Below are 24,995 nucleotides of genomic sequence, written 5' to 3'. Positions count from 1 at the left end.
ATAAGAGGAGTGGAGGTAAACAGCATCCATCAAAGAAGTAAGTAAGTACAGAAAGATGGTTTCGGCTGACTGACTGTGCATTACTGTGTGCTTTAGGCCATTTATTTTGCTGAGAACACAGCTGTGCTGGGCAGGGCACGACTCAAGGATGAAGGACCACCACCTCCCTAAGATCCTACTTTATGATGAACTTGCCACCAGCTGCCACAAGAGAGGAGCCCCGAAGAAAAGATACAAGGACTCCCTGAAACAACATCTCAGCCTTGGCCATATTGATCACCATAACTGGTCTACTCTGGCCTCAAATCGGGAGGTCTGGAGGCACACCATCTATAACGCTGCTGATGCTTTTGAGAAAGCATGCAGGATCACCCTTGAGGAGAAAAGGCAACACAGAAAGAATCGTGCCTTGCAGAATATACCATCTAAGGAGTCTTTGTGCTGTGCCTTTTGCAACCGGACGTGTCTGTCTCGTATTGGCCTTTTTAGCCACCAACGCGCTTGCAACAAACATGGGTAGAGCCCTTCCCAAATCTTCGTTCACGAAGCCCAGCCATGAGGCCATTTTATACTCCTTCCACACTATTACCAAGATACTGGTTGCCACCCATCAGCTCTCAGTAGCCATGTTCCTGAGCAGCTCTAATGTCAAACTGACCATTACAATTAGGTATAAACCAGCTATAAATCACACAGCCTGGCTTTGTCAAACCTTCCTCACCTGCAGCTTGGGATGTAGATAAGATGCTCCACAGCTAACAGCATGCTGCAGAAGAACACACTATCTCATGGAAACAGTATATCAGCAAACCCAGAAATCACACCTATTGCCAAAGAAATATGAAAGGGCAATAAAGAATCTATTATATTCTATTCTATTAAAGTATGAATAAGCAAAGGGTTGTACTATTTAGAAACAAGAGGTGAGATTCTGAATGAACATAGACATCTATAGTCCAGATGTCTACATCTGAAATAATCACAGTGAGGTCCCTTTATAGCTGCTGAGAGAGACAACAGGACAACAATAGAGAGGAACAGATACCTCCACATGAACCTCTCCCTAAAAATACCTCCTCTTGCCTGCTGACTGCAGGGAGGCATTATCCCCATCTGGACTAGTTTTATAACCTCAGATTCTTTTTACGCTTTTGTAGGTTAAAACCAGTAGTGCTGAATGAGAATTAGTTTTCAGTAATATGGGCAAATGTTTAAGAGAAAATGAGTAATCAAATTATGTGCTGTGTGGTCCTCATTTTCTCATTTGCTAAATTGACTCAGATTAATAGAAAATAGAATAGCAGGAAAAATGCAAGTGAGAGATGCCAGAAGTGATACTCTAGACACATGAGCTGAGAAAGAAGCTTTCAGCAAACAACAGACTAAGTATACCCATCTGTCAGATAGGAGACAGTTTCAGATTAGTGATTGGATATAAAGAAGACTCCCAAGACAAGGTGATGCTCCTCTTGTTGTGAACTTATTTTCAGGAAGTTTCCTACCTGCCTGTAATCCCCAGTTTTCATATAAAACTTTTCCTTGGAAAATTAGACATTTTACTTATTTACTATTTATCCACTAATGTTTTTAACACAGAAATTACAATCTTTACAGTTTCCTTCATTTTTTTTCTGTATTATTAATAGGACTAATTTCCTTCATCTATAATTATGTCATCCTTCTATAGCCTTACTCTTCATTTGCTCATTGTAATTTTTGTTTACTATTGCTAATATTGTTCTAGCACGTTCTTGTGAAACACTTACTGCCCTGGTGTGGGATCTCAATTTCTTTCAGTTTTCAGTTCCTGTCTAGGAGCCAGCATGCCAAAACTGCTTATTTTTTCCAGAGACTGCCACAGAACAATCCTCTCTATAAATGAATCTGAAGTAGAGAACATGAAGAAACACAACAAGACAACAAGACAGGTTGTCTGTGCCTTCAGCCCTAAGGCAGAATCACTCCACAACTAAGTGCTCCTGAAGGATGAAGGATGTTTCCCCAACATGTGCTTAGAAACTTGCATTTATAAACACACAGAACCCTTAAGAACGACAGTCTAGTGCTCAGCTGTCCTTACTGTTGAGCTGGCTCTCCTAACAGCTCCTGAAATGTAAGACTACTGTTTTTTCATTATTATAATAGTATAGTTTATTCGTTTCTTCCCTACACTACTATTTACACACTTAAAGACTATTTTCATCTCCCTCTTCAGTCTTATCTTCTTACTAAAGAACCTCAGTTCTTTCAGTCCTACTGCTTATATCATTTTGGATATCAGGTGTTTGTGGGGTTGGTCTGGATTTTTTTTTTTCTCTCCTCTATCAGCAGGTCTGCGGCTTCCTTGAATTTCTTCTTCCAGAACTGTACCTAATCCCTAATTATTAGATGAACCAAAATGTTGAGAGAAGAAGGATTATTCTGTGTGGTTTGAAGATTGCACTTTTGTTTAAGTACTCCAGTACAATTCCTGTCATTTTCACAATGATGTGGTACTGTTGTCTCACACTCAGGTTATGACCTGCTATACTGACAGAGGATCCTTCCCTTTTCCTTCAAACTAAATTAATTTCAGCACTACCTTCCCACACGAGAACAGAAAACACATAAAGGGTCCATTTGTCATAGAGATCTCACTGTGATTTCCACCTGCATAGGATGACCAGCAAGCAAATCAAATATCCTTAAGAAACCTGCTGAGCAGAAAGCAAGGAGAGACCATAGCCAGTACCAAAGAGATTGCTTTGCTCATGGTTGTATACATTCTTTGCACTGAGACATTTATTTCTTTTCAAGGCTGTGTTAGGGGCCAGAATTGGCAGGAAAGGAAGTTCACAAATTAGCACCAGATAATAGTAGCTAAAAAAGTAGGAGTATCTCCTCAGGCAGGATTGTACAAGGGCAGATGGGGACGGATGGGGACGGAGAGAGGTGCTGTCTGGTTGTAGTCCAGGTGTGCTAGAAGGAGGTGCAGGGAAGCTGTGAAGAGAACAGCTGGGACCTGCAGATAAAGCCAGAGCAGACAACTCCATTCATTTCTGCCCAGGGTACAGGACGTCACTGGGTAAGAACAGAAAACGAGGCAATATCTCATTTGGTATTGATATTTGCCTCTTTCTAAAGGTTTAATCCCACATATGCTGTTTTCTAGACCTCTCATCATTTTTGCTGATCTCTTCTGGACTGTACTCAACTAGTCAAATGTGGTTTTGAACAGTATTTCAACAGAGACCTTGCCACTGCAGCATGATGCTCGAAAGGTGAAAGCTTTCTACTTGTTTATTTAGTTAAAATGCCCAATTAGATAGCAAGGGTGAGACTGGCATCTCTCTTCCTGTAGAAATGCTGCCTCACCAGTCATTCTCTCTCAACTCTCTTTGAAGGTGTCTATTCTTATGTTAGTGTAATACTTTGCACCTGTTTTTATTTTGGATTCTATCTCCATCTTCTACTGTCTCCAGCATCTCCTGGGTTGATGACATCTATAAATTTAATAAGCAAACTCTGTATTCTACTGTGCAAGTCATTAATAAAAATATCAAGTAATTTCAGATGTAGAACAGTCTCCTGTGGAACATGGCTCGATATGTGTTTCTACAATTGGATCAGGCTTTCGACGTTTTTCACCATTGATTCAATTTAATTTAATTTAAAAAAAAAAAAAAACAACCAAACAACCAAAAAGGAGAGAGACTCTCCTGTAGTGCAGATTTGCTGACAGCCAGAGATCAAATGCCAATTTACACCCTCTGCAAATCTTCAACTAAAGACCACTTCACATATGAAAACTCTAGCAACTTATTCTGAAAATTCACTGTGAAAATTTCTCAGGAAACCTAGCCTTAACCACAGCCACAAGACTGTTCAGTTCCCTGAAAATGAGTGTTGTGGTGTATCCAAAGTGATCCATCCCCTGCTCCATGTCAGAGTCGCACTTCCCTGGCTTTATGTTCTGTGTACACACTAGTGCATACCTGGGTTTCCAGCTTCAGTAAACCAAGTGGGGTCAGGCTGCCACCAGCTACAGCATACATTGCCTTGGGATGCAGATTGATCAACACTTCAGAAGCAAGCCAGTTCCCACCACTTGGTCATGGAAAGCTGTCTGGTGCTAACAGCAATGCCAGCAGGGGTACTTCAGTCCCAGAGTGTCCCACAGCTCCCACAGTCACCTGCAGAGAGCTGGGACCTCTCAACTGCTCTTGTCACTGATGTCACTTTCCCCAAGCTCCTACTGGTGGATCTTGACCATCCTCCTCAGTTCCTTTCCCCCCTCTTTAACTGCCCTGCAGAAAATGGCAGCATGTGCTATGGCTGGGGTTTGGCCATGCCTGCAGTGGCGGGGTAGCTATGTGTGCTGGCTCAAGAACACCAAGACAAAGAGAACAGACTGGAGTCTACTCAGGGTTGGGGAGGGAAGGAGGAAAGAAGAAGGGAAAGAAAGAAACTCTGCAAAAAGCTCTGAAAATAAAATTGAATATTTGTAGATTATTTTGATAAATACTAGATCAGTCAAAGTTACCTTTATTTTTTTAAAAAGGACTCGATTAACAGATCCTGAACACAGATGAAGAGAAGGATGAAAAGAAAGGAGAGGGTATGTCTTTCTTTGTCATCAAAATGTCTAAAAGTGTTTAATATATATTAAAGGTTTTTTTCTTATATTAAAATTTCACATCTCCTAAGGTGATTCAGATGTTGGTTGCAAAGACTTTAGCCACCACTGCAAGGTGCACGCTCATAAGCAGAACAGATTACACCCTGATCTATGCCCAGAGCCAGGCAATATGATGGTCTATACTATGCCACATGTTTTTGCAGAGAATCTTGAGGCCATCACCCTAAGACAAGGATCCACGGAATAGAGTCTGTGTTTTCCAGGAAACCCACGTGGGGAATTACAATCCCTTTCCAGTCCAGAGTAAGGTAGAAATAATCTATGATCGTTTGGAACTACCATGTGCAATTACTGCTGGCCACTGCAGTCTGAATGTTTGTCTTGATGGGGCAACACAAGAAAAGTCCTCTCCCTCTCAGGAACTCCTCAGTTATGATGACCCAGAGAATTGACTGTGGAACAGACCCTGTCTACTTCAGTTAACCATCCAGCTCTGGAATTGATGCTGCAAGGTACATTGATTCAGCAAAGCCTTTAAGCACAGTATTAATCTTCCAGAGTTCATTTATATTCCTAAAGTTCAACAAGTGCTAAAGGGCTTTGCTGTGCTTGAGCTTGCAACACCTTAAAAGCTCTTCAGTTAGCAGCCTTCAAATCGAGGTCCCAAAGTCCTCACCACTGATCAGAGAACCAATGACCTGGGAGGTAGCCCTGGTCCTGATACAGTTCTCCTTTGTCACAAAATTGTGTGAACCTTAATGACCTGGACCCAGTGGCTTTGCCTGGGGATCTGGACTCACCCATGTGTGATTAACCAGAAGATAAATGAAGTGATCAGCAAATTTGCTGATGTGTTATCCTGGGGCCTCTGTCAGGAACAGATGACTAGGGGAAGTACTAGTTAGGCACAGATTAACCCAAGATATTCTGTACCTGGGAGTAGTTTGGAATGAAAACATGAAGGCTAGTCCTTCAGAGTTATGAATAGATATTTCTTCTGTGGTTTTGAACCTGCTATATGCTTGACTTAACTGCTGCACATGCACTGATCCAAACGTCCATTTCTTGCTTCACCTCTGTCATAGACATCAAGTGTAAGAATTGGTCACCACTTGCAAACAATGGTAGCTGTTTGGGGCATAACCTATTTATTATTTACACTCGGTTAAAAACCACGTCTAGGAAGGTCCAGTTTAACTGGTGAGTTTCCATAGTGTTCTTCCCTGAGGTATCCAAGGGCTCCACAACACTCCCTTGTTTCACACCTCTCCATGCAGTAGTCCAGGCAAAAAAGAATGCATTTACTCTGACTGCCAGATTTCCTTGATTAGATTTCAAAGTTTCAGGTATTACACAGGATATAATAATTCAAGGCAAAGCTACAACTGCTTGTAGAAAACTTCGTTCTAAAGTTGAGACCCTAGTGCCTCATTTCAAACAACTCAAAAAAACACCAAATGATTGGGAATCCATCTATGAATGAGTGAAATGATCCACCTTGAACCACCAAGGAAGGCACGACAGAGGTGCCCTAGGCAGGATTCACACTCAGTCAAGGCTCAGGATCGAGTCCCCAGGCTCTATCTTGCTGTCAGTCACCCCAGACTGGCATATCTAGACCCTGTCTCCCTGGACAGGACTCTGGTGCTAAGATCCAGTCCACTTAGGAACATTTTCTGCTTTGCCCCTTGCCCAAAAACCTGCAAAGGAAAAGAGGAACAATTATCCCAACATCATTAAAATTGTAGCATTAAATGGGGTATATATGCCACATCCCACTAGTTTGTGCTGTCATAGGTGATGCTGAGAGCTGCAGGGAGTAGGAAAGTCCTGAGGAGATAGAAAGAGTAGTGGAGAGGGAAACCGAGGAGGCAGATGTCTCTCTCCTTGCACCCAGGTACTGACCATTAACATGGAGAGAAGCAAGGGTAGGCCAGAACAGCAATGGATACAAGGCAAGGGAGACACTGCTTGTGGCTCAGGGGGAGAGTATCATCCACATGCCCACAAGCGCTCTGTGCAGCCACAGGACTCACTCCCACCTCTTCCTCCAGCCTTGTGCATTCAGGGAAGCCCACCTGGAGAAGGCAATGTTGGCTGGGACAGCGCTTGCTGGTAAGAGGAAACGTCTCTTCCAGTGACTTTCTGTATTTCCCATGTTTCCTGACCCGGAGGGCATGCTTGGAGCCAGCTTCTGGGAAGGGAGTTTAGTCCACACCAAGGCCTGCCACTGTAGCTGGCAGTGAAACATTAACAGACAACTGGTGATCTGAAGAGGGTCTTGCCCATGGCATGTCTCTTACAGCAGCCCTACAGGAAGCCCACCCAACTCCTTCTCTTTGCTGCCACACACAGGTTTTCAGACAGCCCAAGAGTTTCTTCTCATGAAAGACTCATTGTGACCATGCCAGGCTCTGCTTTATCTCACTGCTCTAAAGAGTCTGCCTATAAGCACTTGCCAGCCATGCTGCTTTTGGCATGTATGGCGGATTAGTGGGATTTGGGGAGACCTCCAGGCCTTAGGATGCTGGCCCCATAACCTGCGAGGTGAATGCCCTTCCCCCCGCCCCTGCACGTGGCCCTGCGACCCCGCAAGAAGCACACACAGACCACACAGGGAGGGACGGATGAAAGAGGAAGTTTATTGTGGGGTTGGGGTTTATAAGGCTTTTAGGAGGGTCAAAAGGGGACCAATCATAAGGTCAGGGTAACACAGAAAAAACCATCAGGTAAAGGGTCAACAACCAATAGAAAGGGGTTAACAAGGGACCAATGAGAAACACCTCAGAACACCTTGTGTGGGAGACAATAGCTTCACAGGGGGTGTCTGGGAGAGGGAGACAGTGACACTGCAGAAAATACACAAACATGTTGCAACATGTTTAAACTACAGTAAAAACTTCTGTTTCCATAGGGTTAGAGCTGTTTTCCTCACCAGCCCATCTCTGACAGGACTTTTTCCATACTGCATATGGCAAATTCACTGCCACAGGCATGTCCTTGAAACCTTCACACTGTTGTTTCCATTTCTTCCTCCCAGTGTTCATCCCTCATGACAGTGTTCATCCCTCATAGCACACTCACACTAGACATGTGAGAGACCCTCATGTTCAGCACAGCTGCAAAGGGAATACCAGGGAGAGTGACTATAGCATGGGCCTTGCCACCTTGAGGAAGGATCTCTGAAACAGCAGAGAGAAGAAAGCAGACATCTTCTTTCTTTATTTTTATGGATCGCCTGCAGGTCAAAGCCCAAAGTGAAGTGGTTTTCTTCACTTCTTCAGGTTTATGTGGGTTGCAGCCAAATGGCAGGTCTGGGTGTCCCTGGCTGCCACTGCGTCACCCTGCCTGAGCAAACACACCTGGCCCTTCAGCTACTCTCTGGGGTTCTTGCTTGCTTTCATATTTCAGGCAAAAAAGAGTGTCTTGGTGAAAAATATCCCTTTCTCAGCTATTTGCTATATTGTGGTCCTTTCTTTTTTTGCACTCGGATAAAACTCCTGTGTACCAGCTCCTTTTGAAGTGGGCCTTTGTGTCCCAGTCCTGCTGCCATTGGTCCCTTCAAAAAACATTTTCTTGCATCACTTTGCTGAGTCCATCTTGTCCTCAGTGTTAAATTAACTATATAAAAATATTAAATCAAACAAATAATTGGTTACACATGCTACACTAGTTCTTGAGTTTCCAATGTACCATTTATAGTGTTTAATTTTCTAAGTAAAAAGGAGCTCTATCCCTCAAGCAATGCACACTGTGGCATCAGTAGTATTTAAATTTGCAAATTCATGGCATAAACTTCCACCATCTTAGTGAGTGGGGCTCACTACTGTAGAAGAAATAAGATGCCATTTTAGTACATTTTTTTTCTGTCTGTCTCTCTCAAGCCATAGTCTTATTATTGTTCCAGAAAACTTTCCAGAGAAACTTTTGCATTATGTCAGGCACTGCAACCACAAATGGGAAATTTCTGCACAATGGCTATAGACTGGAAAAGCTACAAGAAACTGAAATCAGTCTAGACAAGCAACAGTAGAAAATCAACAGGCATTTCTAGCAAGGCTGTACATAGTAACAATGCATATAACTCTTCCTAGAAGAAAATATTGGCATCATGCTGAGTCCAGATATCTTGTAGTTCCTCTTCAAAATTGAAATTTATTTCAGGCGGAACCCTAAAAGAGAATTTTGTTTAAAAAAAAAAAAGAAATTACTGCCTTGAAAAAGACATCTAACAGCCTTTGCTGTGCACAAAAACACTCAGGCTGTGCATGCAAAAAAACGAGAAAACAAGATATAAGTAAGAAAGAGAAATATACTCTGTAAACAAACAACTAAAGCCCTTTACTCTTAATGTACCTTTGAGAAGCACCATTCTTCTTCCCCATGGCAGAGTTAAGATGAGGCTAGGTTTAGAGTCGGGGTCCCAAGGCCCTCAGAGCTGGAAATCCCCCAGCATCATGCTTGGTGGAAGAGTTTAAAAGAGACAAAACACTATGGTCTAGATAACTGATGCCTGGAGGGAAGATGGAATGACTATCTGCAGAATTCTGAACTTGTTCATAGTGGTGTATAACTATAAGCAATATCAGAGAGGAAAGTTTGAATCTAAAAATATATTTGCCCAGAGCAAGCCTTAAGTGTCAGGCAAGGTTAGAAAATTTAGAGATTGCATGTCCTTTACTGAAGCTAGGAGAGATACTTCTGTGATGACAAAATGTAGGTACAATTTTAAGAGGGAAAACATACTATCACAAGGACTTCTTGGACTTTCCTCAAAGGGAGAAAAATACAGCTATACACTCCTTGCTGTGAAACTGAGCTTGCCTTGCCTCCAGGACCTGCCTGTGTTCACTGCTCTGGCGTTTGCAACCACAGAAGCATTCCTTGGTAGAAGGTTTTGTTCACCTTAATTCTCCTTTCATTTGAGGTTAACCCAGGTTTCACCCCTCTAATCTGAACTGCAGGACCCACCCCCCAGGGTTCCCTATTAGGGCTGCCAGGCAGTGGGGTGAGCAAAAGGAAGCTGCTAATGACAAATGCTGATATGCAAACTATCCACCCTTCCACAGCCTTGTGACAGTGACAGCCAGGACAGGCCATTGAAGACCCGCTCAGACTATATGTTAAGGAGCACTGGCTGTGCTATCACTCAGATACTCAACAGATCACTCACCCAGAGGCTTGGTCTCCTTTTCTCCTGTTGCTTCCAAGGAGCAGGAGCACAAAAGCACATTTTCATCCTCCCTGTTCCTAATGAGGAGGTTCCTGGGGCAACCAGGGGAATCTCCACTATCACTTCAAGTGGCTATCTTGGATTTGCACTACAGGTAAAAGTCTCCTCCCAGTAGTGTTCCATGCCAGCTACCCACATGTCATTAACTCCCTCTGAAAACCCTCCTTGATTCCAGAACATGATTTTCCACTGCACAACCATCTTCAGTGGCTGCAGTGGTTCAGAGTTCCCCACCCCCCCCAAAAAAAAGAGGCAGTTTTCATTCTAAACTGAGGCAAGTCACTGTGGAAAAATATTAACAGCGTGTGTCTCTTCTGTGGCCACATCTGCACAATTTTATCATGTAATTATACCTTGGCTCCTGCCAATGAGAGATCTATTAGCTAAAAGCTCCTCAGAAAAAGGGAAGCCTTAGTGCATAAATTAATGCAAATCAAGCCTGGGCTCTTCCCTCCCATGATGTTTGGAACTGTTATGATCTCTGTGTTGCTGCAAAAAATTAATGTTCTGCTGAAGCCTGGGGACAACAAGTTGATGAGAGGGGAGACAAGGGCAAGGCAGAAGACAAGGTCCAAGACCTCATCTTTACAGTCCAGATGAGAAGGAAATATTCAGAAAATAGTCTGGTTTGTGGATTGGTATTGAAACCATGTGATGTGTCAACTTCAGTTTTAATGAAATTTTTTTAAGACACTCATGTAAAATGAAATTTTTTTGTACAGAATTTTATTTGATCCCTGAATAAAACTGATGTGACTTTTTGTTGTGTTCCAGTCTTTTTTCCTATCACTAGATCTTTGTTTCGTTCCAGGTGCAGTCTGCCAGAAGTAGAGGTGATGACACAGCTCTGAAGAGCACCTGCTTTATTATACAGGTATCAAAATCATTAAGTCATTCCCATGAGTGGCAATTGATTTTCTTCTCTTCTGCCATGCAGCACCTCAAACACGGTCATAGGCACTTACCTGTGAGTGGTGTACCTTCTGTGCAGAGGTTGACAACCCTCACCTCTCTACAGGAGGCACGAAGATTGATTTCTTCAGGGAAATAGTAGGTGGAAAAGCAGGAGGAGGATTTGCACCAACAAACAGGCTGGGTTACCAGGAAAACAAAGACAGTATTTTGGGAGGATGCTACAAGAGTTCAAGAGAGAGGAAATGGGAAAATGTCCCTAGTGTAGATCTGTGTCCCTGGGTGTGGTGGTTTGAGAGCCCCAAAAATCCAATTTCCAAATCCAAGCCCCCCTCCCAATTTGTTTCAGTGTGAGAGGGTTTTCCACACATAACACAACTCAGTATGGGGGGAAGGGAATTATATTACTGTTTATTACTTACACAAATAAATACTATAATACATTATATACACAATTCTAACTATCTCTCCTATGGTAAAGCAATATATTTACATTGGATCAAGTCCCTCCTTTCCCTCCAATAAAAGTTCAGAAAGGCAGCAGTGTCTCTCCTCTTCAAGGCAGCAGTCGTAGCTGGAGTTGTTGTAGCTGGAAAATATCTTTCTCTCTCTCTGCATTACAATGCAAGGGGTCTCCTCTCACCCCTCAGCCCTTCGGTTCCAGCCAAAGGTCTCTCTCCCGTGGACTGTGATAGACGGGTCAAAGGCTCACCTCACCATGCCATATCACGAAGTGAAGGGCATCTTTGCGAAAGTCCCTTCCTCAGGGAATTCAAGCTCCTCCTGAGTCAGAATGTTTAGGGCAGCTCTCAGTTCAGTCTTTGCCGCAAGTGTTCTACCAGAGCTCCTTTGCTCTGTCTCAATTGCCAACATGGCAGCGGGGGGGGGGGGCAAGGCCACTTCCCCCGCATTCCGTCCTGGTCCAGCTCTCAGGATGACTCCGAGTTCTCAGCTCTTCTCTCTCTCTCTCTCTAGCTGCTGCTGCATTTCAGGACTCCCTAAGAGTTTGGAAGCCCATCCCTCCTTTCTAGGAGGTCTCAGGGTTTTGGGAAAGTAATTCAGTCTTACCCCAAAACATCTCTGCTGAGTTTTCTCTGCTCTGTTGCCAGCTTTTGCTCCTTGCAGGACATCTCTGTGTCTCTCAGCCTGGCTATGTGCCATGTTGCTGGTTGCAGGCTATCTTCTTGGCTTTCAGCCACAGCTCTCCACAGCTGCCTCTGCCACCGCTTTTCCGTCTTCTGCTGCCCATTCACAGCCCAACCTTTGAATACAGCACCCAATCCAGTTTTAACACTGTTCTGGTTTTCTGTAGCCCCAGCCGGGGGCTGAGGGGCCTTGGCCCCCAGCAGGGCTCCCTGGCCCCTCTCTCCTCGTGGTCTCATACCATGGCTGCCTCTCTTCTTCCAGCTACGTCATCTCCCTTTTTTTCCAGCCTGTTGCAATATGTTGATTTCAAAGGAGCAAAATGTTGCTTCTGATTGGGCCCTACACCAAGACCACCAACCTCAGGGGTTACCACTTTTCTAACTCCAGGGGAAAACACTTTTTACCCCAGGACACTGGGTTAAGAGGTGTTTGCACAGAGACGCCTCTCCTTTCTTGTTTTCACCTTCAGTCCAAGAGACCTTGCTCACACCATCAGGTTTTAGTCTGAGCCTTTAGCATCAACGAGACTATAACCTGTGCAGGGTATTTCAAGGCATTCAGTTTCACTTGGAAGTAACACAGAATTCAAGTGCTAGCCCCCTGAAAATGCCTACTTCAGACATGTCAGGAAATGAGCAGATAAACCAAATTGGAGATGGCTCAAATCTCCTTAGCAGCATAGCAATGTTCAGCTCAGAGTTGCCAAAAAGGAAGATATAGCGTGCATTGATGTTTACCCTTGGAAAAGAAGACCAGCAGGAAGAGACAGAACTGTGAAAGAAATGGATGAAGACCTGTTATTCTTGCTGGTGCCAGGGCAGAGAGACATTTGGAAGCATTGTCTGTGGCCACACTTCTCCCCACAGTAATGGTCACTTCCCCATACTCTACTGCTGGCAAAGAGGTGACAAGATTGGACAGGCATGGGGCAGCACAGTTCTCCAGTTGGGAGAGACTGGAGTCTTCTGAGGAGTTGGGAATGTTGGAGGCAGTGACTGCAAAAAGACTTCCCTCTGCAACAGCCACAATGCAGCCACTCCAATCTTCTCTCTGCAGCAACCACAGTGCTCCCAGCCTGGCTTTCCAGCCTGGGGCCACAGCTATTTTGTCCATTGTGGCTCTTGACAATGACTTATTTTACTTTGGCTTGACATGTCCTGCAACCAGGTCCTGCAAACAGGTCCTGTTCTGGTAGTGTGGCAAATGACCCTACAGTGTTCAAAGTACTAGTAGACTCATTGTCCTTCCCTACAGGGTCTGAAGAAGCTTTTTCCCATTCGCTGTCTGTCATTCCCATTGAGCAGTCTCACACAGTGTTCAAGTCCTTGAAGCTGGTGGAAGCAGGATTTCCCATGAGGCTTGTTATTACTTGGCACTTATCTCAGACAATCCTAACCACTGCAGAGGAGAGCAGTGGTGATGAGTCAACCAGCTGCTGCCACGGCGCTGGCTACTACTGATGCATCGGAGATCTGCTGCCCCTGCTCCCATATCCAATTTTCACTGATGCTGCACCAGTGGGTACCCAGACTGGGGAGGCTTTACAACCCCACAGAAGTGTTGCAAAAAAGTGAATATATTACAGGACACACAAACAGTGCAAGTCCTGCTCCTTTGTCCTTGTTTACTTAAATAATTAGTCCAGTTCTGGCAATAGCAGAGAAACTCAGAGGGGGTTTTTTTGGGGGGGGGTGTTTTTTTCTTTTTGAGAGAGAGTTTACTCAATTAAACCACTGTTTCTACTCTTCCCTGTTTGAGCCAAAAATGTCCTTTCACCTCCCATCTCTACCTTGAAAAAGAGCTGATGCTTGTCTGAAAGGGTGTTTCCTAAGCATAACCCAGGCCAGACCTGTGTCAGTGCTCAGGCAGGCATGCTTGGACTCACCCAGCTCCACAAACAATGCTGTAGCTAGAGGGAAGTGCCAAGTATCCCAGAAAATTTGCTCTATGGCATTTCTTGCATGTAAGTGCTAAGAAGAATTTATTTCCTTGTTTGTTTTCTTCACTGCTGCTTAGGGGATATTTACCCTTTGTTAGGCTCACATTGCTGGTCAGGAAAAGGACTCCTCAGGCAGCAGGAATTCAATGTCCAACAGTTTATCTGCAACTCTAGTCTAACTTGTATTAATAAAGTTTGAAGATTATTTAGTACTTCCAGTCTTCTGGCCAGCTGCAGAGGGGCTTGGAAATTCAGGACAGGCCTACACTCAAAGTAAAACATAATGCATGCAATAATATGTGATTTAATAAATATTTTCATATACTTAATCTGATAAATGCAGCACATGCTGTAATGGATATATGACCCTGGTTACTTACAATCTTCATCAACAGTTTGTATAAACATCAAGATCCCAGCTGCTCAACTACCCTTGCTTGTATTCTGGATTTTCTCCCAGTTTTACTCTGCAAATACAGAGAAAATAAACACAATGTAACAATGCTTTGGGCAGGAGTCTTCGCCCATTTACCAGTGTGAAGCTCCTGTAGACACCTGTCACTCGACATTTCACACTCCCCTTTCTGCTGCACCGATGGAGCCTTTGCTGCCCGCGAGCACAGTGGTGCAAGGGCCAGGGCAAGCAGCCAGGCAAGGCCCCAGAGAAAGCTATCTCCAGCAAGCCTACAGACAAACATGACATGATCATGTGTGGTATCTCTCTCCCACCCCAGTCCATTTGGTCACACCTCCAGCGACTGATACTTCAGCAAGGAGTCTGTGGCTGCAGAGTGCCTGTGGTGAACACTGAACCATGCCCATGGTAGCTGCACTGCTCCCCATGAGGCTCTTTCCACCTGGGTCCCCTCCAGCCCCAGGCACAACTACATGTCCAGTGAGTCTCCAGAGGAGAAAATAGCTCCTGGGGGCTCTGCCACAGCTCAGCAGGTGAAGGTCAGGGTGGGCTCTTGACTTGCACAATCATTCGATTAGAGCAAACAGGTCTGGAAAGATGTTCAGGAGGTCTTCTAGTGCATTCCTACCGCAAAGCAATCACCACTGATGCATGTCTGCTCAAACTTTGCCAAAAATCCTCCAGTGATAGAGATCTTGCAACCTCCCTAGGTTTAACTATTGTTATCAAGAGAACTCCTTTGGCCAATCTCAGCCTGCTGCAGTTCTCATCCATTATTCTTTGCCTCAGCCAGACAGAGGCCAGGTCATTGCCTTCCACTTTGCAGCAATATTCTGTACCATTGCAGGTTCTTATCCTGCCAACCACCCGCAGCGGCTGTGAGCTGTTTGTAATGCTGGGCACAGAGACCTGCTGACCTTCTCATTCCCTTCAGACCCCCGGTGATTGCACTCCTACTGTGATACGGTTTCTAAGTCCCTGAACCAATGCCTACCTCCCCAATGTACTCCTTACCTCTCCCACTTGAGTGGCGACTCCCATACAGCCACCAGCCTCCCTCCCACACTGACTCTCCTCGAAGCCCACCTTGGCCCCTTACAGCTGTCTCCCAGCCTGGGTCTACCTGGCATGGAGGCAGCCCAATCAGGAAGAAGACAGAAAAATTTGGGGTAGATTTTCTCTCCCTGAGCTCCCTGCATTGTCCTCCCCACATCCTCCCACAGCAGCACTAGCTGCAGACTCCTTACTGAACTACTCTTCCCACGACTCCCTCTCCCCTGTTCTCCCAGTCTCGATTACACTGTCCCAGCTCTCACGCTCGTTATGTACAGGTCATGTTTTCCAGACTGCTGACCGTTTTTGTTACTTTCCATTGGACTCTATCCAACTGGGCTTCCTTCTGGAAGCTCAGTGTCCTCAGCTGAGCAGAGCATCCCCGCTGGGGACTCACACATGCTGAGAAGAAAAATCACTCTATTTGTCTTGTAGTCTGTAATTTGGTTCATATATCTCAGCATGGAGACGACCTGGCGCCGCTGACTCATGTGCTGCCTTTGATCCATTATGACCCCCAGACCTTCTCTGCAGAGTGATGTTAATGCAGGTATTTTACCTCATGCAGCTGCTTATTCCTGCATAAGGTGGGAGCTCACTCCTGTCCCTGCAGAATTGCATCCCATTTTTCTCAAACTGTTTCTCCAATTTGACAAGATCACTTATCAGACTCAAGCTGTGTCCTCCAAAGCACTTGCAGCCTATTACAGCTGGTTGTGGTTTGCAAAGTTAATAAGCTTGTTATTTATTTTATAGACAACCATTAATAATGACCTGGCCTGGCATTTCCCTACTCCTGACTTTCTTCCCACAGGCCACCCTGTTCAGTCTTCATGAAGCTTTTCTGTGGAAATTGGATTTGGCCAGGCAAGAGAAAAGAGGAAACAAAGCTAAACTCAGGTTATTACTTGTTTCCCACCTGCGGGCAAAAAGGAGTAACACATAATGCACGTCATCTGCTTCATCTTAGTGGTCAGAGCCAGTAGCAAGTCACAAGTATGTGTTCTTATGCTGTGATCATGTTACATAGCCACCAAATCAAGACCACCTCCCACATGCCAGCATGTCCCAAAGAGGAGCTGAAAGATGGAAGAGGTTGCTGCATGCAGTGTCTGAGGCAAAGATTATCAACAAGCCTGGGGTAGCTCATTAAAGGGGACACTGCTGATGTCAAGGGTCAAAAGGAAAAAGCCATCAATCCTGCAAATGGGACTGTAAAAACAGAAAAGCTCCCCAACTGCTCCTTTGCTTGGACAACTGAGGACCTAATTTACATCCACTCTAACGTCTGCTTCTCCCATCGATGAACTTCAGAATGTTGCCCAACTGTCCCAGCTCCTCAGTAAACATGGCCAGTTTTCCTGTCTTGTTCCTATACTGAGCAGTGGCTCTCCTCACCCTGACAGCTGCTCTCAGATGACACAGGAGCATATAGTAGTGGTGGTTATAAAGGTTGCATTACTCTATGTTGCTGGAGTATAAATTCATCCATTTGCAAAGCTAGGCTCAAGATGAACTGTTGACATGCAAACCTGTTACAGCTGTTCTCTCCCTGCTCTGTTCCTGCATGATCAGGACAATGGAGCTCAGCAGCACAGCACTGTCCCTGCTATGCCTGTGGAGGCTCCTGGGCTAACAAAGGGATTCTGTATTTTTTGTCCTGGGGCTATACCAAGGGATTTGCAATGACATTAAAAAACTCTCCTTTTCCATGATCTCCCCTTCTGCCCTTGTACTTTCAATATCCAGTTTCACAAGGTGAATTAATTTCTCATTGAGGTATTTTCCTTATGAGGTGGTTTGTTGGGTTCCCCCCCCCTCTGATTGCAATCAGCAAACAGGCCCTTGGAGTATAAAAGCTAAAGGAATAGCTAAAACTCAAGTTTTAGACTGTGGGGATGTTATTAAAGAAGACTTTTGCGACTGGAGGGATGTTATTAAAGAAGAATTTTGAGACTTTGCAGACAACAGTAACAGATTTAACTATTCAAATGTCCAAAGTTTCCAGACAACACAGAAAATATCAGAATTGAGTGCAAAGGAAGGACTCAGAAGAATAAATCTGTGTGGTTTACAAAAGACAAGGAATGAGATAATGTCTGGAAATTGATTAGAGAAGTGACTGTGTAAACTGGGAAGAAGAGCATAAATCAGGAAAGAAATGTGTTCAGAATTAACTCAGAGGACAAGAAGAAGAGAAGCATTTTTCTGTCACAGTTATGTCAGTGACACTGCCATATATCTAGTTTTATACCAGTTCAGTCCCAGACAGCATCTCAGCAGACATGGTTTTTTCACAGAACCTGAGCATCCTGCTTAAAGGAGGGACAACTTCAAAAAAAAATCAAGTTTCTGAGGGTCATACCCAGTCAAGTTTTGAAGGCTTTTTTTTTCCCCCACAACAACTTCTTTTGATAAATTTGTTTATTTTCACTCTTCAAAGTGAGCAAGAGCTGGCAGCAGTACATCGTGCCAGCATAGCTATTGCTTTGCTTGGTATGAAATACCAACAAAACTTTGCTAGTGCTAAAGTCACCAGGGCTTACCACCTGTAAGAAATTCCTTGTCAGATTTGATATACAAAGAGAAGCACTTAATTTTAATTCACTTTTGCACCCTCCTCTCTCTTCAGATTTTCCGGAAAACCCTCCTTGTAAGCTCTCCAGGGCAACTGTGGGACACCATCACCCGTCATTCCCTGCCTCAGCTGCAGCCAGGATTCCTGCTCATTGATCAGGAGGGAACAAGTTGGGCAGCTGGCAGGCAAGATGCTTGAAAAAACTGCTGACCTGCCTTCCAGCTTTCTTGGACAACAACAGTAATTGGTGAAATCTAATAAAGGGAGAATGGTGCTGGCACGGAGCGTGTTCACACCTGCAGGACGGCAATTTCTCTCTGCATCTCAGGGCTGAGGTGATGCTGCAGGTCTATGTCAGCAAGTCCTCAGGAGTGCTCAGAGTAGCTCCTGGCTCTCTATTCCCTTTGCTCACTGACAAACCACAAATACAGACCCTGCACAGGGTCCTTCTCCATTCTTCCTGCCAAAAGGCAGTCTTCAAAGGAAAACCTAGAGCTTGTAAACTGACAGCAGGAGTCTGAAGGTTATGGTGCTGGAAGTACAGGAACACGAAACACAAGTTATTAACATGTACTTGAGTAAGGGTAAAAGAAAATAGGCAATGTCAAACCACAAGGCAAGAGAGGCTGCCGGAGACAGTGAATGCTAAAATTGTGGCCAGATGGAAAAAATAGAAGTAACATATCTGGTGACAGGCTGCATGTGAAAACACAGCAGACAAAAAGCACTTTGAGGAACAAATGGTAAAGGGAATTAACACTATCAATGTTTCTTCACATCAAAGATTCAGGAGCCCATCAGAAAATCTGTAGAACCAGCTGACAGTATAAAAGAAGATTACAGCAGATACGGCTATTTTAAATTATTTAGTTGCTCAATGTTCATAGTGGAAGAAACTTAGTGTTTAGACAGTTCCAGTCATTCTTAGGGGATAGGGGTCATAAGAAAGATTAGGTAGAAATCAAAACTACTTTGGAGGAGAGATGAAAAAAATCACAGAGTGAATAGCAAGGAATGAGTAGAACTGATAAGAAGTACTCAAGATGTCTAAGATGTCTCTAAAATGGAAGAGCTAAGGTCATAGCAGTGATGGATAATGTCATTTAAAATTACTGGAAAGCTATACAGTGGTCAGTTTTAAAAATTTACTTGAAGATTGAACTGAGTAACTATAGGCCTCTTATTGCAGCTTAGATACTACAGTGGGGTCTCTCGATGTGTACCGGATTTATGTGGCAAAGTCTTTGTAGTGGGGGAACTTCAGGGGTGGTTTCTGTGAGAAGACGCCAGGAACTCCACCCATGTCAGACAGGGCCAACACCAGCTGGCTCCAATGACTGCTATCAGTGATGCTCGTGGCACCTCTGTGATAATATATTTCAGAAAGAGTAAAAATGCTGCACAGAAACTGGGAGAGAGGAGTGAGACTAGTGAAAGAAACAGCCCTGCAGGCACCAAGAAAGGAGGAAGAAGGAAGAAGAGGTGTTCCAGGCACTGGAGCAGAGATTCCTCTGCAGCCCATTGTGCAGACCATAGTGAGGCAGCTGTGCCCCTGCAGCCATGGAGGACCACGGGAGAGCAAATACCTTTTGAACATCTGTTTTTAAACTGACATGACAGCAACAGGAGTACTATGTTGGTCAGTTTCAAAGACTGACTGACCCCCTTGGCAGCATCAAACAGTTCTTGATACTAGGTCCTTTATCAAAAAAACTATCTTTAGTTTTCAGCTGTGGGAACAATTTAGCTGGCTTTATCTCCAGTAACAGCACAAGGGCCATTGCAAGAATGTTTTCAGCCCACACGCAACGTAAAGTAGCTGTTTCTCACCACCATCTAAGAAGGTTTATGTTGCTAGAGAAGTTCAACTGAGAACACATCTCCTGGAAAGCCCCATCATCTTATAAATGGGCAGTAAATAACAAAATACCTTCTGGCCTACAGAAAGTGGGAGTCACCTAATCTGCACTTAGACATCTACAATGTAAATGTATACATGCAATGCAAGCACTTCATTCTTTCATCTTGATGTTTTGGCTCTGTGATCACCTTTTTCTATTCTGATTTCTGATTATTTTGAGCACCTGCACTGTTCAAATATTTTGTCTTCATTGTAACTCACAGGTCTTTTTTGTCATAGGGAGAAGGACTCAAGTTGTCCAAAAAGAAAACCAAATATTTCCTTTTAATTTATATGTTTGAAAAACACAGAACTGATCTTTGGTCTGCATTAGCCATCAAATCTTCACTTCTATTGCTTCTATTGAGTCTAATGCTATCCTGCCTTCCAATAGTTTGATTAAAAGAAGATGGGATATGTCACATAACATGACCCTACAATTAGCGGCTATACCTAACCAGCATAGAAGTTGCCAGACTCACTGAGTTCAAACTCCAGCTTTTCAGTGTAACATAATTAAAAATCCACCCATTCTGCACTTGCAGCCTGGTACTTTTCCTGCCTGATTGGAGGACCATAGGTTAACTGAAGGGAAAAACAAGCACGGGGTGAAGAGAAAGCACTTCCCCAGACAACAGAATGCTGATTAACAGGGATATTAGGAACATCACTAGATACTCAGGGGAGCTCAGCATATAAGCAGATCTACCCAAAAATACTCATTGGCCTTGCACTCCAGCAGCACAAATTCAACTGCTGATACTGATACCATTGTCTTCATTTCAGTCCATTCCTTATTCCCCTCCTAGACCTGGGAAGGTTTTCTGTAGGGAAAAGGCTGGGGGATGGATGGCAGGATGGAGGGGAAATTCTTTGACTCGAGAAGATTTATCACTCTGGAAGAGTCAAAAATCAATGAGAGACAGGAGAGAGAAATATAAAGCTCAGATTAGTTCTTTATTTGTTTTCTTGCTTCCCACTGTGAAGTTATAGAAATGCATACAATGTTCGCTTTCTCCCACAGGCAGTTAATTACTTGTGTGAATAGTTTTCACTGCTTGCTGCTGGAATATCCCATGACCACTGACCCAGTGCCACTGTCTGCCACCTCCTAACCAGGCAACCAAAAGCAACAACAAAAAATCAGGAAAGATGCTGAGCAGGGTCTTTTTGCAGGCAGGATCTTTGTCCTCCCACCTGCAGTGGCAGGACTGTTGGGGCTGGAACCCAGACTGATTAACAGAGAGGAAACAGGAAAAGATGTGTGAAAATGGAAGACAGAGAAAACAGGCCCTGTCAGTAAGAGGGACTTAAACAGAGCAAGATTCAGCTCTGTGGATGTAACTACAAACTGTGAAACATCTCTACTTTTTTGGTATCAGCCAGCTCAGGATGTCCTCCTCCCCCTAGTTCCTCTTCACCAACTTCTCTTTAAGATCCTTGTATGGTGTCTCTGACACTGTTCCACCCCAAAGCTGTAACTTTCCACATACCCATGCAGTCAGCATGGTTAATGAAGAGGGTTGATAATATCACTTATTCATAGCTCTTCACCGCACATGGAGCCTGGCAAGGGCCTATTGCTCTTATTGTGGCTGCTGCCACTCTTATGAGGAAATCCGGCCAACACCTCAAGCTTTGAAAGTCCTATGTCACCAGAAGTAACAAAATATCTATGAGCTATCCATTCTCCTGACCAGGACCCAGCCTTTCGTTGCTGTTGTCTTCTTCCTGACATGTTCATGCTATGTATGAGATACAATGACACATTTTTGTTATCACTGTCTCTGAGATGCTGTGACTATCTGAAGACTTTTACAATTATACCCAAGAGGTAACATTACAGGGTTTCAGCTGAAAGCAACACTTCCTCCTGCACCTGCACAAAACAGCTCTTACAGAAGCAGGCTATTCCATTCTTCATTGACTGAAGCCTGGAATAACTCTTTCTCCCTGTATTAGCTACACTTATAGTGCTGGTATATACTGAGATATATATATATATATATACACTACTCATATATTCTGATATAATGGTGATATAAACCTCACATGACAAATCTCCAGGTGGCATCATCACTGACTCTTCAATGGACTAGGAGCAGCTCATCCTACTCTGCAACCAGTCACAGGATACCCTTGAATATTGCTGTCAATATTGCTGCTTCTCTGCCTAGTTCCTTTGGAGGAACAATGAATGCAACAGGAACTCACACCTGAGAGAGGCACAACAGCAGAAGTAGGGGCTGCTTCTGCTGGACACTCTCACCTCTCTGGATGCTCTCATCTCCAAAAGATACACGTGAGCAGCTGGGAGCTGCATCTGCACAGCTCCATGGGATGGTGTGACTGCATGAAGTTTTGCTCCCATTCTCCGGTCCCCGGTGCAAGAAAGATGTGAATAACCTGGGTTAAATTCAGCAAAGGCTCCATGAGATGGATGGCTGCTGAAGCACTCACTCTGAGTAGGGCTTGACACACTTAGTCACTTACACTTAATGCCTGTTCCAGAGCAAAATGCAATGGCTCCCTGTGCAGGCACTTTCCTCAATCTCAGTGGGATGGTGAGGAGAGAAGGAAAGCAAAGAGGAAACAAGTGAGGACTTCCACAAGGCAAAGGACCCTGAGACTTCTCCATCTCAAATTTTGCCTCAGCCCCTTCAGAGGTTTCTTCCCCTTGCAGTCCACCACTGCTCTTCCTACCTCCCTCTCTCCAACATCCTCCTGGCAGCATTGTCAGGATCCTCTTCCAACCACAGCACTCCCTTGGGAAATAGTCCCAGCTCTGACCCCCTTCCGTTTCCTCACATCCACAAGTTTTCACAGCCCTACAAGTCCCATGACCAGTGCATACCAGTGACAGCCCTTCCACCTGGCAAAGGTGGCCTCACCACTGAGGGACAGGCAGTCACCAGGAGCAGTACATAGCAACAAGGAGCACTCCCCATGAGGTTTGTAGACACTCCCCAAGGACTCCCACCCATTCTCCTGGCAAATAAATTCCCCTGTGCCATCACCTCCGTGTAGGGAGGCATTGAACAGGTTCCCTGCAATGCAGCTGCTTGTCCCAGCCGTCCTCTGCCTGCTGGGCTCCTGCTGCCTCCAGGGCACAGAGGCACGACAATACGAGTCAGTGCTCATGGTGCCAAATGGAGGCCCCTGGGGTTCCTGGGGGCACAAACAGTTTTGCCCCAGTGGCTACGCTAGGGGATTTGAATTGAAGGTAAGATTTCACTTCTTCTTCAGGGGGGAAAAAACCTGCTGTGAAACAATGTTATTTTGTTCTGGTCCTAGCAGGGCTGGCCGCAACACTTTGTCCCATCGCAGCAGTTTGCATTGTATTTGCATTTCTCATGCAGGTTTCTCAGCAAGAGTTCTCTAGCATAGAGTAGCTCTCCAGGCTCCTTGCCAGTAAATGATTTCTTAGCAGAGGAGTCCACTCGGTAAAAAAAAGACCTAGAGTCAGTTCAGCAGATCCTGTTCCCGGGTGTCTGGAAGAAGTCCCACCTAACAGCACAACAGCTTTGAGTATCATAGCACATGGTGAGACTGTGGGCATGACCTGGGACAGCAGCCACACAGCATTCCTGTGTCCAGAGCCTCTGACCCACCATTTGGAGAAAAAAAGAGGTGGGCAACAGCAAAAAGGCCTTCCTGAGAAGTGCTGTGGAGCTGCCTCACAGCCCTGCCCAGCTGCATTGTCTCGCTTTGTACACAAAGCCTCCTACAAACCCTCATCACAAGGGTTCACCTCATCACTTCTTTTAAATGGTGCTGACCTCTCCTATTTTCTTCCCCTCTTCTAAGGTCCAGCCCTACCAGGGGTTTTGGCTGTTTGCCGACGACACGGCTCTAAATGGCATCCGTCTGCTCTGCACAGATGGCACAGTCATTGAGTCCTCTGTGGGATGGTGAGTATCTTCACTTTCTCATCCTCCTTCAGGGCAGCAGCTTCTGGGAAGCATGAAGGAAAAGCAGCAAGTGGTTTCTGCATAGCCCACATTCTCCTGTGAAGGTGGTTCACCACCTGCTTGCAGAGGTGGGTGAGTTCCCCTTGACCACAAAGTGTGAAGGTCTTACGGAAAAGGTCTGGTCCCAGGGAAAGGAACAGTGCTGTCAAAGATGAAGGAGAGTTCAAAAAGATGCAGTTCTTAAACCTGTACTTTCTCCTTTTCCTCAAATGCTTACTTTGAAAAGGGCATGAAGTAACAGGGACAAAGCAAGCAGCTGAAATTGCCAAGGGGTTGTGCAGGAACAGAGCAGCCTGGGGTTGGTGGTGTCTGGGCATCCAGGGAATGATGGAGAAGCAGACAGAAACAGGTGCTCCTAGAAACCTGCCATCTCTGTGTAGGGGTGCAGGATTGCCCCAGGACTGCCAGGATCCCAAGCACATTGCGGTGTTGATTGCAGCACAGCAGAGGCTGAACAAAGTCTTGGCGAGTTGTTTTCTTCTCTGGCAGGTGGGGAAACTGGACTGAGGCCCAGCTCTGCTCCAGTAACAAGCTGGTTTCCTTCTCCCTGCGTGTGGAAAAGTGGCAGTACTTTCGTGACAACACAGCAGTCAACAATGTGAGGTTCGCCTGCTCAAACGGAACAAAGCTGGAGGGCTGGGGACTTTCAGGGGGTCACTTTGGCCCATGGAGCAGCAACTGCACCTCTGGGGCTATCTGTGGGCTCCAAACAAAGGTGGAGGGACCCCAGGGAAAGAGGGATGACACAGCTCTCAATGACCTGAGAGTCTTCTGCTGTCAGTAACCCGAGTCCCCACCATATGACAGCATCAACAAAGTTGTACAGCATTAAACCTTGAGTCTGTGCTTGCACAAGTAGCAGTGTACATTTTTCTTGTCTTGTTTTATCAAGGGTAGCCAGATCCCATGGCTACAGCACCCTGGGGGTTTCTTCCTGCCACCATCCAGCTGATGCAAGGAGAACGTGTTACCAGGGGGTACACACATGAGCGCACACAAACACACACACACATGGCCAGCCACGGATGAACACAGAGAGCAGTGCCTTTACACTGTGTCTACACCTGCATAGGCTCATACACACACACACAGTGCTCACACACACATGAACAGTATGATTCCTTTCCTGCTGACCAGCATTGGCCTCCACCAGTGAAATCTGTACTCACACATGGAAAATGAGTCTCTGGTAGCTGGCATTAGCTACTCAGTGTGCACCAGAGCTGGCCT

General features: G+C 45.0%; 1 protein-coding gene across 1 annotated transcript in view; it reads left to right on the top strand.

The window, feature by feature from the left end:
• Nucleotides 1-24,549, top strand: part of LOC108497885 (vitelline membrane outer layer protein 1-like) — a 42,522-nt gene extending 17,973 nt beyond the window's left edge. The window contains exons 2-4 of the mRNA XM_017815969.1: nt 10,663-10,725; nt 23,602-23,705; nt 24,255-24,549. Coding sequence (XP_017671458.1) covers nt 10,663-10,725; nt 23,602-23,705; nt 24,255-24,549 — 462 coding nt within the window. The remainder of the gene's footprint in view (nt 1-10,662; nt 10,726-23,601; nt 23,706-24,254) is intronic.
• The last annotated feature ends 446 nt before the right edge of the window (nt 24,550-24,995 follow it).

The sequence above is a fragment of the Lepidothrix coronata genome, unplaced genomic scaffold (genome assembly GCF_001604755.1).
Source record: "Lepidothrix coronata isolate B3197 unplaced genomic scaffold, Lepidothrix_coronata-1.0 Scaffold53, whole genome shotgun sequence".
Lineage (NCBI taxonomy): Eukaryota > Metazoa > Chordata > Aves > Passeriformes > Pipridae > Lepidothrix > Lepidothrix coronata.
This window is presented reverse-complemented; position numbering and strand designations above follow the sequence as displayed.